Here is an 18,946-nt window from a genome sequence, read left to right on the forward strand (position 1 = left end):
AAAACCTTGAGTGGTTTTAAGCACAAAAAAGTCTTTTCAGGATGCAGGAAAAACTTGATCTGTGGCATTGGCTAGAGATTTTCCTGGTTTTTCTGTCTTCTGATGCACACAGCATCTGTATTTGTTACAAAATGAATATACACACGTTTTTGCATGCTTGAGTAAAAACATTTTACCCAGTTGCACCGTGCCATAGTTTTATATGAAGATAGCAGATGATAACTTTTTCTGAAAAACCTGGCTTTAAGCAGACCACAGCAACAAGTTTTTGTTGCTGTGGAGGCATGGAACTAAAGTCTGGCAAATGATTAAAAGACAACCATGGATATGCAGATTTACAGTACCAGTCCTGTTAGATTGGATAGTTGTTTATGCAGAAGTTAGCATTAATGAGCAGATAACATGAGGGTTTAAATACAGCCAGAAATGTTCTAAATAACTCCATTGTATTTTTTTTATCTCCCCCCCCCCCCTTCAATTTTTCTCTCTAGTAATTTTATTTCAAACTCTACATTGCTTTAAAAAATAGTGTTTTAACAGGCATTATCATCTGAAGCAGATACCTTGGGTCCATCAAATGTGGCTGGTCATTTAGAAGTCTTTAGTCTGCATATTCTTGGTAAAACTTAGAACATAATTGGAATTTAGCTGAAGATTTCTTGCTGTGTTTATAGCTGTCGAAAAAACATTAAGGTAGTTGTTTTTCTCTGATTTGTTTGTAGTTTCATACATGAAAATGAGACTAAGACAAAACCCTCTTTATTTAAATTAAACTAATTAGCACTGGAAGAATGGAATGAGATAATGCATCATCAGTAAAAGATCTTAAGGTATGAAGGTTATTTTACTAGAACACAGACTATACTAATTTCTTCAAATGTGAAAAAAAAAAGGTACTGATTTGATTTATCTGCTTTCTGGTTTTTGGTGTCATTGAATGGATGGTATTTTTCCCCAGCACCTTCAATATAAATATTAAGTAGGTATAAATTGAAGAACAGTTGGATTCAGATCATGATCAGCAATTGCATATTTTAAAAGGCAGATTGAATTGTGGCTGAAATCCTTCATGTGTAAGGCTGAGGGTTTGTATTTTGGCAACAGTGCAGGAAGGACTAATGCAGAGAAAGCATGGGAACACAGGGAAAATGCATAAATACATGATGTCAAGGGGAGGTGCAGAAGGTAAAGGTAAGAGCTGCCTGTATTACTGTGAAGTGAAAATGGTCTGCTCTCAATTCATGCATTCTAGTATAAAAACAACTAGTTTCAAAATAATCTGGAATATGATAGTTGATAAATTATAATTTTAAGTGTCTATCTTAGTCTGACAGAATAGCAATTCAGAATAACCTTTAACTGGAAAACCAGTTCAGAGTGCAGACAGAGTTCTTGCAGGTGTATGTAGTGTAGAACAGTTCCTAAACTGATGTTTGTGAAGGTTAGCTGATGCCTGTAAACTGACTTGGCATTCTTGGTTAATGCAGCAGTAAATTCTGCAGTAACTTTGGTCTGCAGCGCATTTAGCACTCAGTCTTCTGCAGGGATAGTTCAAAGTTGTCAGTGTCTTTTTTTCTGTACTGCAGGGGTTGATTTAATGTCAAGCAGTTGTGGGGGAAGAGTTCAGTAGCTCCCAGATAAGCAGGAGTAAGGGATGTAACTCTTTCTAGAGCATCTGTGTGCCTTGGGTAGGTTAGAAGAGGTGACAGGCATAATCTTCACAGTGATAGGTGCCAGAAGTGAAATAGTGAATTTGATAAGACAGCCTGTGTAAAGTTATACTTGAAAATTTCTCTGGTAAACATCCCTGTTTGCCCAAAATAGCTTTTGTTTGTTTGGGGTATTTTTGCCTATGCATTAGAAGTATTGGTGAGACTTCAGTATCTTCTTTAAACAGTGAAGGATTTTAATTCATGATGGGACAAAGCTTTATCGGGACACACAGTTGAACAGACTGTTTTGGTTTTCAACAGCTTTTAATACTGATCTTTGATCTCTGGGGTTGTTCCTGTGCTCTGGAAGAGTAGGCTCCTCTCCTTAGATGGCTTCTGCTGGGATTGGTTCCCCTTCAGGAACTTCAAGCATAAATACTCAAGCTCTGAGTACTTAGGAGTCCTAGGTTTGGCAGATCAGGTAATTCTGGCTTTTGCCTAAACTTCACTAATCTTCACATTAACTGTGCATTCTCCCATCACAGATTTAACATGGAGAGTAAGAACAGTTGCTTAGAAGATGGTGATACAAGGTTATCCTCACGGGAGGAATGCTAGCTGTAGAGCTGGGCTGGTGGCTTTGCTTCAGCTGCTTTGGCAGACCAGGCTTGTGGAGAAAGAATTTCAAAATGCCTTTAGTTTTATCAGGGATGGGAATCTGACTCAAGTTTAGTCTCAGATATGATCTCATGTTTCATTAGAGGGAATGCAAAAATTAAGCTGTAACTTGTGTTTTGAAGAGCTGCCTAAGAGGTGATGTTCTCTTAGAAAGCATTTGTAGACACTGAGTATGGTAGTTTCTTGTATGCTGAGGAGAAGCTGTGCTTGTTTGTAAGTCAAGCCTGTTTTGTTTTTTTCCCTCTGGCCAAGTAAGCCTCAGCACTTCTTATCTTACAGTCTTTGATGCAAGTCAAAAATGAAACTGTTCAGTCATTAGTGGAGGGGGTGTTTAATTTGTTTTGGTTTTGCTTTGTGGGATTTTCTAGAGAATGTTCTAGAACAGAACTTTGTACTAAATGTGCAGCTCTAATCCTCTTGAGTTCTAAAGGAGGAACTGCAATTTGCAACCTTACATAGAGAACTTAATGTGAGTCTGTAATCCCTTCTTCCTGGCAAATTTATGAAGGTAAATAGTGAAGATCTGTCATAGCTCTGGCAAAGATCACTGTTCAGTGTGAAACTGTTAATTCTTTAGGGAAGGATACTCTTGCTAAAACAGACTTTGCACATTACTTGCCATAGTGTTAATCCTGCTCTGACAGTGAATGCTGAAAATTAATTCACAGATACCTCAGTAATTGAAGGATCTATTCAATATAACCATTTTAAAATTCTTTTTGCTATTGAAAGGTTTGGAATGCTTTTGTTGGAGTAAGAGGTCCAGTTCTCTTCATAAGGTTCTAGATTTTGTGTCTCTCAGAACAACATTGAGGAGAGGATCACTGTTAGTGACTGTAGGAGATCTCAGGTAACAAACCTAGTGGAACATGGCAGTGATATTTTTCTAGAATGGACTAGCGCTGGCTGAAGAATTGAATATAGTATTTGGAACTGGTGGTGTTCAATCTCTGTGTTGGCTAAAGTACTGCACCTCTCACGCATGTCTGTCTGGTCTAAGCTCAGTAACAAGCTGCCAGAGCACAAGTGCAGATGATGAGTCTAACCAGCATTAAGAGGTAGAACTTTCTTGTGTAAACAAACCATGATACCCTGGTTTTATTGGTTGGTTGTACTAACTGCTCTGTTTTTACAGTTTGAATTGTATTTCATGAGGATATCTCTTAAGTTCTTGTTTACAGCATGATTTATGTTTCCTGAGAATCCATTCAAAATTCACTGAAAGCAGCACTTCAAGGTATCATTCCACAATCACAAGCAATTGAATTAGGAGGTAGGTAGATGGTTGCTACTTAATTTAGCTCTTTTTGTCCTCTCCTATTTCATATGTGCTGCACTTAACACTGAGAATTACCATTTGGTGCAAAGGATGTGAATTTTCATAGCCTTAACTATTTTTTTATAAACTGAGAAAGAAGTAAAAAAAAATTCTTCTTGGCTTAACTATAAATTATAAAAGAAAAGCTTTGAAAAAATGCAGGTAACCCTGAATCATATTTTCACATATAATATTCTTTCCAATATTGATAAAACTGATGTTCAAAAACGTTCCAAATTTTCAGAGTGGAAACATGAAAAGACAGGTTTGTGGAGAAGCATTGAGCAGTTATCTTGAAATTTCTGGATGCAAAATTTAACTTGAAACAGCCTTTTTCTTTCCCTTTTTTTTGTTTAACGTGACTGGTGTGACATCTTAATATCTTAAACATGCATTATGCTGTGCTTAATGAGGGGTGGGAGGGGAGGAGAAAAGGAAGGTGAGAAGTTGCACTTTGCTGTTCAACTGAAGCTACATCTCTGGTTCCCAGGGCAGAGATCAGATCCAGAAATAGGTTATAGTTGACCAATCAGCCCTCCTAGACTAGGAAACTTCCTTAGGTTTTTAAGTTATGTGAATCCAGGTAAAACAAAGACCATGTATGTATTAAGATTAGGAATCTAGAGTGCAAATGTACAGAGACACAGTGAAGGGTGAAAGCTCAGCGTTGTGAGCCTCAATGAGGTTTTAAAAAGAAGTTCCCATGAAGCATATGCTGACACACACATCATGAATAATTTAGGGTGTGGACAGAGGAGAGGGCAGCCAGCTGTACTTGGTGAGCCAGCTGCAGCAAACTGATAAGCTGTTCTCGGAGTTCTGCTAGGCGGAAGTAGCAATAATAGTTGGTGGTTACAGGATTATGGGTCATTGCCGGGAAGCTGGAAGGATAAACAGTGGCTCAGCATGTTTGGTAATGAGAGAACACAACAAAAGAGGTCTTGAAAAACCTCCAAGTTCAAGCTACCACCAAGATGTTCACTAAACAATGAGTGACTTTCTTATGTCAGCATTAAGCTGTCCACTGCTAACTGTGAGAGCAGGAGGTGGCAGGAGAAGCTTAGCTGCACCCTTCTGTCCTCCAAGTAAATCTTCATGTGTCTGACCAGGTATGGAGGACTCCAAAGGGATTACTGTGGAAAAATTGTTACCTGTCAACTTGCTAGGCATATTGAAGTACTTCATTAAACTGAATTTCCTAAAATATGTGTTTAAAATAGTTTTAAGTATCTTTTTGATGTGATTGAAATTCCTCAGGGCATTTTCAGGCCTTTAAAACTATTTCTCAATATGACCACTGTTGATAAACTGTACTGAAAATATGCTGAGAGAATCAACATAATAGAGCCTTTATTGACAGATAAGTACTCAAGATAATTTTGCATCTTGAACCTTCTAAGTGCTGAATAACATTCTGGAGTCATGATAGCTTCGTGTGATGAAGAAACCCGTTCCTCAGAAAGCCATACCTTTGAAAATGGTTGTTTGCTGAATGCTGTTTATTATGCTAATAGGTAAAAAGTGCCAAAAGCTTAGGTGGCTGTTCACTCTTCAACACATTAATTAAAACTTTAAATACCTTCAGAATATTGTGGCACTTCTGTGAAATGTTCTGTTGACATCCAAATGTATGCTGAGTGTTAAATACAAGATTTAGTTGAAGCTATATGGCATCTTTTGTCCTTTCATTAGATCTCTAATAGTTCAGACTAGCTGAAGATCTTTGCTCTTGCTGAAACAATCTGGGAGGAGATTGATTCCAGGCAGTGATCTCCTGTGGTTTTTAGAACCTCTCTGTGGGCTGTTATTACCTTTGTGCTTATCTATAGTCCTCATGGTGAGAAGAGTTCTTCAATGGAACAGTGACATTTGTAGCAGCAATCAAAAGCATAGGGACTAATTTGAGCACCAGATTGTTTGGATCCACTGGGCTGAGAATGTTGCTGTAAACAAAATGTGTGTGAGTAGTATTTTAGCATGGCCACTCCTTGAAAGGGTCCTTCTCTCACCAAGGACTTAGCTGAAGAGACAAGGTTCTTTTCACATCCCTAAGGCTCTTTTTTTAATGTTTCTAGCCATAAAACTACTCTCTGCCTTCCCTTTTTCCAGTGCAAATATCAGACTGTTAAAATTCTGACTAATACCAAAACAAGAGATCTAGTCAGACACTGTGAGAGGACACAAAGAAATGGAATGAAGGTATGTCAGGGAAGTTCCAGTTGGACATTAGGGAAAGATTCTTTACTGAGAGGGTGGTTGGGCACTAGAACAGGCTCCCCTGGGAAATGGTCACAGCATCAAACCTGATGGAGTTCAAAAAACATGTAGATGTTACTCTTAGTCATATGGTTTCATTTTATTCAGTCCTCCAAGGAGATGGGAGTTGGACTTTTGATGATCCTTATGAGTCCTTTCCAATTTGAGATATTCTCTGATCCTTCCAGTACTCTTTGTATACTGCAGTAGTCTTTTCCTTTTTGTTGCCATGAGAATCAAGCACATAATGCTTTTTTTTAACAGATGGGTGTATATATAAAGTAGTATTTTTAGTGGTGTTTGTGCATGAAGTCATTGAAAAAAAAAATAGAGCCCATATTAAAGTAGGCCTGTTTCATGGATGTGCAAGAGTCAGTTTCTGTAAATGTTAGTCCTGAGACATTTGTACCAGTGCAGCAAGTGATAGGGCATGTAGCGTTATGTACAAGGGTTTTCACTGGAATAATTTAGACAAGTGGATATTTTTGCCTGTGTAGCAATGCTCTTGGCTTATGCTGTTGTCTAAGTAGGGCTTGAGTTGATTTAGTGAGAACTTGGTTGATTAAGAATTCTGAAAATTCTTACAGGTGATGAAATAATCATTAATCTTTCAAGAGGAAAAAAAAGTGTGTCTCAAGTACCCAGAGTATTCAGTAAAGTTATTTTGAATATTTTCTGGTGCTTGCATTAGAGTAATTTTGGTAGAAATAAAAGGACAGAATTTGTCCTAGGGCTGAAGCCAGGAGCATTAGCCACTCTGAAGGTCTGAGAAACAGAGGTCCTGACCTGCCCCAGGGGTTTGTTTGGAGGCACTTAAGTCAGAAAAAGAAATGAAGCTCCCAGCTGTTTCAGCAACTCCAAATCCATTTACATTTACTCATCCAATTTATCAGCTACAAACCTTTGTTGATATTCTCTTAATACTCACCTGCACAGAAAACATTCATTAAAACAGTAGGCTGGACGTGTGCTTCATATGTAGTGTGATCTATCTGGTATGTCCTGCTCTCAGCTGGTCAAGTCCCACGCATATGGGCTCAGTGAAGCCTCTCAAACTTCCATCATGGGGGAGAGTTTGCTACCTACAGATCCCCACATGTTGAGGGATTTCATTTTAGGCATTCGGGGACAAGTTGTACATTGTACTGTGGTCACAGATGACTGTCTAGTTTTAAGCCTCTAAGAAAGGCTATGCAACCTGTTTCATAATGTCTGCATTTGTGGTATTTAATTTCTCTAAGTGCCAGAGAATCTGTTTGCTTTAAGTAAGTTTTAATGAGAATTGAAGGGGAGCTTGGACAGCACTGTGCAAGACAATGATTTTGCTGCCTATGAAACAAAGGGTAAATGGCAATGATCAGTGTTACATAATTTTACAAATGGGATTGATTCAAAATTGTTTATAAAATGAAAAGAATAAAAGCTGTGGGAATTCCACCTTCTAAATAACGTGACTTTAGAAATCTGGCCATGCTGGCTTTGAAGATCCTTAGGCTTTTTTATGCCTGTTCTATGGCAGGTGGTGACCTGTCACTTAAATCTTTGGTTTAAGTGCATCTCAAAGCAAGAGGTTATGTAGAGATACAAATAAAGGCTTTCGTCCCAGCATGCCTGATGAAGTTAAAGGTTATACTGAAGGCATCACCTGTCTTTCTGCTTCTGAAATGTTGAAGTTATTATTACGTATTTTTTGCTTTTCCCCTTCCATTACAGCATTTGCCTGGAGCAGTAGCTTCTCTTCTACATACTTGTTTTTAATTACTTGTGATTGTTAGTGTTGGGTAATTTTGTTTGCTAAGGAAATCCCCTTGCAGTGGCCTACAGACTTTGCCATAATTATGAAAGAAACTCCAGGCCTACCATTTAGATTGTCACTTTGTATTTTGCTCATGATAACCTGCTACAACATTCTCTTCTAGTGATGTATTAATAATGTCTAAAAGCAATCTTATTTCCTCATTTTATTTTTGACATCCTTTTGGATGGAGTGCAACATAAGTACAGAATAATGTCCTTTAGAAATCCATGGCTGGAGAGCTCCCTGCATCATATTGTCTACTCCAGTGCAGAGGGTAACTGTTCTGCACAGTAGTTGTGTTCTGCAGATGCAGTCAGAAAACAGAGGTCTGGTGTTATGTTGAGGAACTGTGGGGCTTTCTTATGAATATTCTGTACTGCCTGAAGGTATTTACACTCATACAAACATGCATACAGTGATATTGCTGCATCTGTAGGAAATTCCCTAAGGTAGATGATCCTTCAGTTCCTTTGCATCTTTGACAAATGGTCTGTGGTGGTGGTGGTATCCTAAGCAGCACACAGTTACCAAAAGAGAGAGCATGCCCTGCTACAGACTGCTGTGAGCACAAGTCCTGTATGGCTTCAGAGGTGTCTACCTTCACCAGAAGAATGGTACAGGGTGGACAGGTGGGGGCAGTAATATCTTGAAGCACTGCATCCAAATCTGTGAGAACCTTTTTGTTTAAAACCTTTACATGAGCTCATTGAACATGAATTTGAAAGAGAAAATAGCAGCAGCCTGTTGTAATGATAGAGACTGCATAGCATTTGGAAACAAAGGACTTCTGGATTAACATGGCAGAATTTAGGCAGCTACAGTGGAATTGGCTCTGAATTTATGCTAATAGAGCCAAAGGCATGGTTTTGCCTTCAGCTTTTTGTCTTAGTTGATAAAGAATATCTGCTTGCAGTATCACCAAATAAGAATTGTAATAACCTCCTAAATTTGTGGTATTTCAGAAAGAGGGTTAATATAGTACACAGTAAAAGAAAGTACTTGGTTTATCTTGTTTTGTGTCTTAAGATTTAAAAAGATTAAACCACAGGCTTTAAAATTCATATCTTGAAACAGCGAAAATGTCATTTGTTTAAAAATACCCTCAAACAAACAAAAAACAAACCCTAAAACTGGGACATGAAAATGAGACATGATTTAACTTAATTATAAACCTTGAACAAGGAAACAGCATGTTCTCAGAATACTTAATTACAGCATTGTTTTTAGGTTGAGATTTTTTGGTGTGTGTGTTGCTCCAGTCAGTCTTAAGCAGAAAGAATAAAAGGCAAAGCACAGAAGTACAGTAAACATCTTGAAATGCAGTTTCCTTCTTACTGGGAACCTATCACATGACTTGCTGGAAAAGATTTACTAAAAAAAAAAAAAAAAGGCAGTTTCTTTTTTGACAGCTGTAAATCTGCTTCTTGAGAAATAATATCCTGTAAGATTTCTCAAGCAGCACTATAAGGTTTAAATGGTTTTAGTGTTTTATCAGTGAATTTAAGGAAAGAACACTGAAATGTTTGATTGCCCTGAAAACATTACTCATTGACAGAGGAGGACAGAAACAGAGTAAGGCTTTATACTATTAATGTATAATTATTTTATAGTCTGGACTCTTAAAGGTGAGAAGATGCTAATTTTGACTGAATTCTACAGTATGCAAAGCCAGTTGGGGTAACTCAGTCTAGGATGATAGCCTTTTTTGGCAATCTCACTAAAAGACAGCTGGGAGTTGAACTGAAATGGGACCAGCATTTCAGTTAGTCAGTGAATTGAATGTGGCTTACTCTGTCTTAAAATTACACACATGGTAACTCTTCCAACAGCTAAGTTTCCCCATGGCCTTCTACTGCCTGAAAGTGTGGGTCCCAGCTATCCCTTTTTGAAGTTGGCAGGAGATATTTTTAAGAGAAAAAAGGATCGGCTACTGTCTTGCTCTTTGAGTCAGTATTTCTCAGAATTGCACCCCCTCTTGTGCTTCCACAGGTGAAAAAAAATTACCTGTGGCTGGATTGTGTACTTTTTATTGAAGGTGAATGGAAGGACTGACATTTTTATATTGCATTGAAACAAAGGGTTGTCAGCTTGAAAGGATTCGCATCAAAAATATATAGGCATGTTGACTATGTTCAGTCATGCCTTAAAGAAAAATTTTAGGGTGGATTCCTACAGATGCTGAAATAGGCGTGTGAAAGCCAGGAGCTAAAACAAAACTCTGGTGTTCCTGTTCTTGTCAGTCTGGGGGGACCTGGTGTGAAACATTTCCAGTTCATGGAGGTGAGCTAGAAGCTCCTGCACCCCCTGGTGCAGAGGGAACAGAGCATGAAGCACCATGGATGTTATACCTGGAGAGTAGCTAAGGCCTTATACCGAGCTATTTAAAAACTTGCTAATTCCTGCTTTTGGGCTGTGAATGAAGGGAATTAACCTAGCAAGGGCACACAGGAAAGCTACGGTCTGATTTGAAAACCATACTTCTTGTATGTTTTCTTAGGAGCTGATGCTTCTGTCCTTTTGCAGAGGAGTTTACTGTATTTTTATACACTAAATCCACAGCCCTGCTTTATGAGGAAACCACAGTACTTGGAGATGTCCATGACGTCTGTTACAGTTTTATATGCCTCTGTAATTTTATGGGAAAAAGGATGTGGAAGTCTGAGGCCATATAAAAGCCTCACGACTCGAGGGAGCCAATATTGAGAGAACCCACTGCGGTGTTGCCACAGCTCTTCCTCATCCCTTCCCCGCCTCCCTGCCGTTTTCTAGAGCTCCGAGTGCATTTGCTGCATCTGAGCGATTCGGAACCGTATTAGAGCTCCTTTTACCGCTGTTCCGCCGTGCCTCTTGGAGGAAAAAAGAAAACCAACCCGCCCCTTGGCCGCCGTGCCGAGGCAGGGCTGTGCGCTGGGGGCCGGCGCAGCCGGGCTGGGAGCGCGGCCCGGCCGTTGTTCCGCGCGCTCAGCCCCGGGGCAGCGCCGCCCCGGCCGCCCGCAGGCCCCGCGCGCAGCCGCGCTGCACCGCCCTCAGCAGCGCCGCCGTCCTGCCTTCCCTTCCCTCCCTTCCTTCCTTGGAAGCACCGCCCTCGCTCGCTGCTCGCCGCTGCGGTCATGGGTCCCGCCGCGGTGCTGCTGGTGCTGCTGCTGCCGCTGGCGGTGGCCGCGGGCGGCCCGGAGGTGCACAGCCTGCGGGGGAGCTGGCAGCTCCGCAACGGGAACGGCTCGGTGTCGCTCCGAGCGGAGGTGCCGGGCTGCGTTCACACCGCGCTGCTCTGCCAGGGCCTCATCCAGGTACGGTACCCCCGAGAGCCGGGCCTTGGAGCAGCCCTTCCCGCCGTGGGCAGCCCGCCTCGGAGGGGAGAACCTAGCCCTCCAAAACAGCCCCCTCCCGGCGGCTGCCCGGCCACTGCAGGCTCGCTTGGCATCGCCGGGGCAGCAGCCAGGCTTCCTTTGGTGGCTGCAGTGTGCTCAGTCCCGCATATGGCCGAGGATACAGATGGAGGCTTTGCAGTATGTGAGATTGTGGTTTTGACACGCAGCCAAGGCGCTGACACCAGATACCCGCAATACCCTCACAGCGTGTAAGTCATGCATACCTATAGTGGTACCTGAAAAGAATGGAAAGTTAAACCCATACTCCTAAAGTTTGACTCGTTGATACAATAAGTTTAGGAAATTCAAGCCATTAAAAAGCCCTTGTAAAACTTGTAGGGACTATCAGAACAGTTGAGGTCATATACACCCATTCTGCCTAAGGAAAGTATAGTCTGAAACAAGTTAAATTTAAAGGACTAACTCCTGTTTTAACACTTTGAAGAAGCTTTTCTGCTTCTGTTTATACTTGTCTCTATTAGATTTTTTAATTTATAGAAACACAGCAACCAGTTTCTTGGGAAAATTTTCCAAACTGCAGTTGCAGATGGGTAGCGAAGTAATCTGATACTAGCATAAGGTGCCTGTGACTCAGACCTGACAAGAAACGTGGCACTACTAACTGGATCATTGTTGAAATAAGATGCCTTTTTAAAAGGAAACAAGGCAAATGAAACATGTATCTGGAACAAAGAAATAAAACACAGTGAAGTCAACAAAGTCATCTATAAAGATGATAAAGACGGTTCTGTGCTGGAAAATGTACTGTTATATGGTGTGAGTATATCATATTACCCCTCCTTTATTGTGGGCCTGATGGTGCAGTTCTTGTGCATCATTTATTTAAAAACCACATTCTGGATGTATGCATTTTGTATTTTTTATTTCTTGGGTTTTACCCTTCAGCTTATTATACTTTGATTAAAGTTAGAGAAGTATAAGGAGAAAGTGACACCATTTGGGCAGGATAATTTTAGCATTTTCTGTCTTGGCACAGGTTGGGAATCCCAGCACTAATAATAGATTCCAGAGAGTGTCACTGCCAGATACAGAGCATCAACATTGGAGAAAGAACTGTGCTATGAAGGGATAGGCAGATCTATGATGATCTGTTGTTTTAACATCTGTGTGCTAAGTGATGTGACATCTTGGACATTGAGAATTAAGGTTTCAGAAGGGCTCTTTTATAGTTGTCAAATGTGCAGGGGGCAGGGAGACTTTATGTGGAGGATCCGTGAAGGGAACTGTGCTGGTTTCTCTGACGCAGAAGTGCTCGAGGTGACCTGGACGTCTGGGATGTCGTGTTTGGTTGTGCTGGGAGGTGTTCCTGCAAGAAGTGTGAATAATCATCAGGAGAAACTGTGACCAATGCACTGATTCAGGCACACAAGACAGTGATGTAATGAAAGACTCACATTTAACTACTCACACTAAGTACACTTACGAAGTGAGAAGATGTCATTGCTAATTTAAATGCATTGCTGCAAACTGACCTGTAATTTAGCAGTATATTTGGAAATGAGGATCATGAACTCTCATGTGCCTGGGCAGAATCCCAAGCCTGCACAGAGGCATGAGAGTTTAGTCAGCCAGCTGGGCAGCAGTGGGTGCTTGGCTAATTAAATCCATGATGGTTGGTTGTGGTCACTTAGAACACGTTTGCTTGAATACGAGTAAGAACTTGCTCCAAACACGTGCTGGTACAGCTGGTGGACTGGAAGCTGTTGCCAAGTTGGTGATGCTGCTGTTGAAGTGCTGAGTTAATCAAAATGGTTCACTAGTGTGGTTGCTTGATCTCTGGACTGGACCCAGCTGGTGTCTGGCTAGTTCCAAGCTCAGAATAATGAGGTAACCTGTTTCTATGTATAGATGTGTACAGGTAACTCAAGGCCAGCTTAAACCCATTCTTATTTTAGCAAAGCTCAGCTTACAGAAAGAAGCATTCATGCAAATTTGCACTTGGATAACTAAATTGTTTTAAAATCTCATTTTTGTTTAAAAGATAGAATGCAGATCAATGCTCCCCAAAACAGCAGAGCAACCTTAGCAGATTTGAAATCTATTTCAGATGGTGTTAAATGCTTTGCATTCTACAAAGCAGCAAGCCTGGGTTGTTTGACTCTTGGAGGGAGTCAGTGACATCATTCATTATTGCAGTGTGAGGCTTCATGCTCCAGAGGGGGGCTCAGCTGTTTGTCCTGAGGTTTCTTCACTGCAGTGAATGTGACCCAAGGTTTTCAAGTGCAGCTGCCCAAAATCATGTTCCTATTTTCCTATATTCTTATTTATACAAAAGCATGCACGCTGCCCTAATTGTAGAGGCATAGAGCACTGTTTGCTCCACATTTTCAGAGTTCATTATCTCTGGAAATCAGCCCTTTTTGGTGTTGTGTCAAGTATAGAAGCAGGAGATTTATTATAGATGCCTAAATACAAGTTTTGGTCTTAGGTATTTTTTTTCATTTGCTCCTTTTGCTCTTTGCAATGGAATATAGGATCTTTATTCATCCTACAGAAGATGTCACTAGATCAGTAACTCAGCTTGTAATCAAAAGTGGAGATTGATCTGAAAAGCTGTACCAGGAAATAGGAGAACAAAGGTAGTGGGAACAAAATCATTCTAGATAGCAGGACCCCTATGTTCAGCGACGTGGTGAAATCTACATGCTGTTTTTCTGTGTGATTTGCAAGTGGCAAATCTCACTGCATCCTTTGCTTTTGTACCTGTAAGATTTTCAATGGGTTAGCACCCAGAACAGAAATTTAAAGCAGAATTTGGAAGGGCCTACTCCAGCAATGTAGCTTAGTGGGCACCTCACAACGAGGGGAAGGAGGGCAGCAGGGGTAGGCTGATGAATATTAAGCCTTCAGAACGTGGCTTAGATTGCAAGACTAGGCTGCAAGCAAATTATATATTATTGTGTGGTTCATTTCAAATTTAGGTCGACACACAAACTGGTTTTGCACAGGGATGCTCTAGCTGATTGCGTGTCTTTAGCCTTACTTTAATCTTCTGTGCAAGCCATACACTTGAATTGAAAAACACCTCTCTGATGCTGAGGGTTCATTACTCATCTCTCTGGATCCCCTTAGCATTTGTTCTAGAGATATCTTTATTCTGGCTCATAAAATATACATTGGACAAACATGTCTTTCTGAATACACCAAATGCACGTGGCTCAAAAAATGCTCTTGGGGAAGACTCTTGAGTTTCTTACCAAAGTATTATTTTCTTTCTTATTCAATCAGTGTAGTTCAAATGCTGGATTTACTATGATAAAAGCTCCAGGGCCAGGAGATTGCATCAGAGTATGTGTTTGGCTTGATTGTTTTAATAGCATTTTATTAAGACACTGTAGCTCTTACTACTATTTACATTTAAAAATAAAAAACACATGAGAAATGCAATAGGGAAGGGTAATAGTCACTTGCATAAAGTTAGAGCAAAGCTTTGTTTTGAATGCAGACATTTTACAAACTTGCAGTGAATCTTTTACTAACCCTGCAGCTCCAGGAAAAGATTTGCCAAAACCATTTTGTTTGGAAGTTTTGCTTTTGACCGCCGTCAGTGTAGTATTTTCTTTCAGGCACTGTTCTGGTGAGCCATATGTACCCACAGGTAACTTGCTTATTAAGTCTGTGTGCTGGAAATAAGCCTCCTCTACCACATATTGTCCAGTTCTGCACGATGCCATTTCTTGCTGGCAGGTGACTCCTGTAAATTTCCAGTTCTGAGGAATATGGCTGTTGTAGCTGGATTTTCTCATATGACAGCCATTTGCATTTATACATAAGGCTGTTCTGTCTTATTAGTTGTCACTTAGACTTGTATGGAGTATTATGAGAGGTCTGCAAGTGTGATACTGATATAGGGGCTGGGTAACACTGCATGTTCTGGCCTGTTGGACAAGGGCATACACTGGACAGAGAAGCTAACAGTGCTCTTGGTCATATTTGGGTATCAAAACTTACTAGAAGAGACAGAAGTTTATGTACTAATAGCTGGTAGCTCTACATTTCTGGAAAGTGATGTGGTTTTCTGTAGCTTGTTCTGCATTTGTATAAAATATTCTGTTGTTTATTTTCTGACCCTTCATCACAACTTAGAATTTTTTTGGAACAAGCCAGGTAACAATTCCATTTGGTATCCTATGGTTCTGTTCAGGTTAGGTGGCATTCATTGTTGGAATAGTTGATGATTATATTATTTTCCAGTGAAATACAGGTGCTCTGCTGAACTATGAGAACACGTGTGCAAACATTCAAAACCCTTAGTAAATCCTAGCATAAATAATAAAGGACACTTTATTTTTTCTTTCAAAAGCTTGTGATTTTAAAAGAGGTAAGATTTATAGTGGTCTGTTAAATACATCCAAGTGTTCAAGTAATATTAAGCAGTGGGTATTACTGTGTTAACTCTTTAGTCATATTTGGCCTAGTGTTCTGCTGTGACACATCTTGAACATTGACAGTGACATTCAGTTTACTGCTTTCTGAGAGCAGCTACTGAAATTTAGTTACTTTAGGAGGAACTTCCAAAACTCACGCTCTGAGAGTACAATCCATTCATCACTGCTGTTAGTTCAGCCTGACTTCAAGCTGTGAAAATTATATAAATGTCCTGACTGCTATCACTTGTGATGTCAAGGAGCACATGGGTATAGATAAGTAAATATTAACTACTTAGCTTTCATCTGAAGTTGCCCAGAGCAGAATCATTAAACTGTAAATCATGAAACATCACTTAGAAATTTTATTCTGGTGGTTACACCATCAGAATTTTCTTATGGTGTACATGATAAAATATCAGCAGAGTTAATTTATGAGAGAAGTGCATGTAAGGTGACTTCAAATTAGACCATAACAAAAGCAGGGTAAGGCAAAGGAATCTGGTTTTTGTTCTCTTTATTAAATTTCGTTTTACTTCATGCAGATCTTCCACCTGGGTACAGCTGACTCTGTCTGGTGTCATTCAGGTGTTTGTGCCATGCCCCTCAGAACTCCTGGGTCCTGGGTGGCCAGGAGGTGTCCTTTCTTTGAGCCAGGGTATGCCCACTCACTCGCTCCCTTGGGCTTGGAGCCTCACTTCTCATTTTTTCATATCTCATCCATTTCCTGCTTAACAGGAGAAGCTCTTAGCTTATATCACCGTGGCTTTTCAATATCCCCTTAAAATCATTGCAAGGAGAAGCTTCCATCTGGGCACTGGCAGGTCCTTCATTGTAGTGCTGCCAGTGCCTTTGAAGTCCTGCTGATGTCCTGCTAGCCGACCTGGAAATTGCTTCCTTTTGATGATCTGTAGCAGAGCTTTTAACCTCCTCTTAGGGGGTGATTTCCTGCTTGCTTACAGCGTTGAGACTGGGAGCAGGGAACAAACAGACAGGCAGCTTGAATACTTCAGATTTTTCCCCCAAATTGCAGGAAAATGCAAGGCTGTTATGTTTGGTGGGATCTAAAAATAGCTATAGTTGACTCCACCCCTCTATGAATTGCTTCCAGGAACATACTGAGCTGGTGAGCTATTGAATGTGAAGTGTATTTAATAGATGTGCAGCCTATTTCCTACCATCTTTCAATTTTTTCCTGTGCCTTTAAGTGATTTAAATTTGTCTTTTTTTTTTGCATGCACTTTTCTGAAGTAAGCCTTTCATTTTGATGTGAAATGATTTAATGTGGGATGAAATTCTGTTTCAGAGAAATCCAAACAATTTGACTTACATGATTACATCTTCCAGCACTCAGAACAGTTGTATTTAATAATGGAAAAGTCAATAACCTCACAAGTGTATTGGCAAAGTAATTCTGCTTTCTTAGAGGACTTTGTTTTGATCATGCATTTCTCCTGAACCTTGAGAATTGTCTTAAAAGCATTGCTTGAACGTTGCCACAACTGATTTTACAACACTCAACATCTGTCATGGTTAAAATGGCTGACCAGCTATTAGCATTTAACAGCTTTTATGTGATATACGAGCTGTCTTACTGGTTAGGTAGCAATGATATCAGTAAACTGTTAACTTTTACATGAAGGTACACGGAACTGTGAGCTTTCCATCTAAAAGGGCCTGTGAGTCAGAAGGGCTAATTTGCACTTCTATGACACCTATTTTAGCAGTCAGTGCATTTCTTGAAGTTTGAAGGCTGTAGACTAGTAAAGAAGAAAGCTCCTTCAGGAAAAAGGATCTTCAGTATATTCTGAGATTTAAACATGTCACTCTGTAAGCTCCTGTAAGAGCCCATTTGGCAATGATTTCTGCCTCTGATAAAATATTCCTGCATTTCTCTGCTAGACAACCAGTTTTGTATTTTCCAGAAGTCAGGACTTTGTTCATTAGCATCTTGGTATCTGTGCTTTTGTGGGAGAAATGGTACAGGTTTCTTTTGTGCATCTTTGCCGAGGCGCTGATGTTGATTGTTTGACCATTAACCAAATGGCTTTACAGTCTGCTATTGGTAGTGCATTTGCAACTTTCCTCTCACGCCTTTTGTTAAATATTTCACACATACAAGTGGCAAATACTGAAATTTAACATGCACATTTTTCCAAGCATAATGTGAAATAAAATAGTATGTAATGTTAAATACGAATATGTATGCATATGTATATATAAGTATATATATAATATGTATATATATGTATATATATGTATATATATAATATGTATGCATATATATATATAATATATATAAGATCGTATATAATCTAAAGCAAGACCGTTGTTTAAAAATGTACTTTTAAAAGTACATCTTGTGGGGTTTCACAGTCTCTGACATTCTATGCTAGCCTCTCATTATCTCAGTACAATGATCTCAGTGAAGTTTCTTTTATGAGGCTAAATTTTGCATATTAATATGCGTTTCTTGGCTTTAACTTTTGCATCTCAATAAAAGTCTGAGATATATTCACCAAAAGTAATGCAATGAATGTCTTAAAATTCAGTGATAGTCCTGTAACATCATGATGACTTAACTTTTAGAGAATACACTGTATTATCAATACAGAAGCCACACTTTTTCTCAGGTAACAAGGCTTTTCCTTTTTGACTCTTCCCTTGTAGTAAGAAATTTGATAGAGCATGGCATGTAGAGGCAGGGTGGCACCTTTCTCTCTGTATAAGCTCAAGGGATGATGTTTGTATTCCTGTAGGACTCCAGAAGGGTCTGTGCTGCTGAGGAGAGTCACTTTGATGTTATGATTTTGTTCTGCTATGTAAATAGGTTCATGTGTTTATTATGGAACCTGACCCTGTTAGTTGTAAAACAAATATGAGGTACAAGACCTTTTTTTTTCAGAAGACTTCAAATTCCAAATGTTGTAACAATGCATACTGACTCCTGAAATGGGGAGAAAAATTAAGTTCCAGCAAGTAGGAAAGAAAAAAAAAAAAGCCGGGCAGATTTTCTTCAGTGTGACTGAGAATATCCAGGGTGGGTAGTTAAGTGTGTTGGTGCTGTTGAACACTCCTGTCAAAGCAAACCCTAACACAGCTCCCCTCTCTCTGAGCCAGGTTGAGTCATGCAGGCCAGAAGAGATTGGCCTTTGTTTGGGGCAGCAGCTCAGCCCTGCAGCTGCTGCAGCGGCTGCAATGGGGCTGGCAGGCTGGGACCCGGGTACTGGCACTGTGACAGGGCGTGGGACACTGCCTGTGTGCTCTCTTGACAGGGGATGGACACTGCCTGTGTGCTCTCTGACAGGGGATGGGACCCTGCCTGTGTGCTCTCTGACAGGGGATGGACACTGCCTGTGTGCTCTCTGACAGGGGATGGACACTGCCTGTGTGCTCTCTGACAGGGCATGGGACACTGCCTGTGTGCTCTCTGACAGGGCATGGACACTGCCTGTGTGCTCTCTGACAGGGAATGGGACCCTGCC

At 40.3% G+C, this 18,946-nt stretch overlaps 1 protein-coding gene across 1 annotated transcript in view; it reads left to right on the forward strand.

Annotated features, from left to right (window-relative positions):
- The first annotated feature begins 10,812 nt into the window (after positions 1-10,812).
- Positions 10,813-18,946, forward strand: part of MANBA (mannosidase beta) — a 46,108-nt gene continuing 37,974 nt past the window's right edge. Inside the window, exon 1 of the mRNA XM_036381739.2 lies at positions 10,813-10,992. Coding sequence (XP_036237632.1) covers positions 10,813-10,992 — 180 coding nt within the window. The remainder of the gene's footprint in view (positions 10,993-18,946) is intronic.

This window comes from Molothrus ater, chromosome 4 (assembly GCF_012460135.2).
Source record: "Molothrus ater isolate BHLD 08-10-18 breed brown headed cowbird chromosome 4, BPBGC_Mater_1.1, whole genome shotgun sequence".
Classification (NCBI taxonomy): Eukaryota; Metazoa; Chordata; class Aves; order Passeriformes; family Icteridae; genus Molothrus; species Molothrus ater.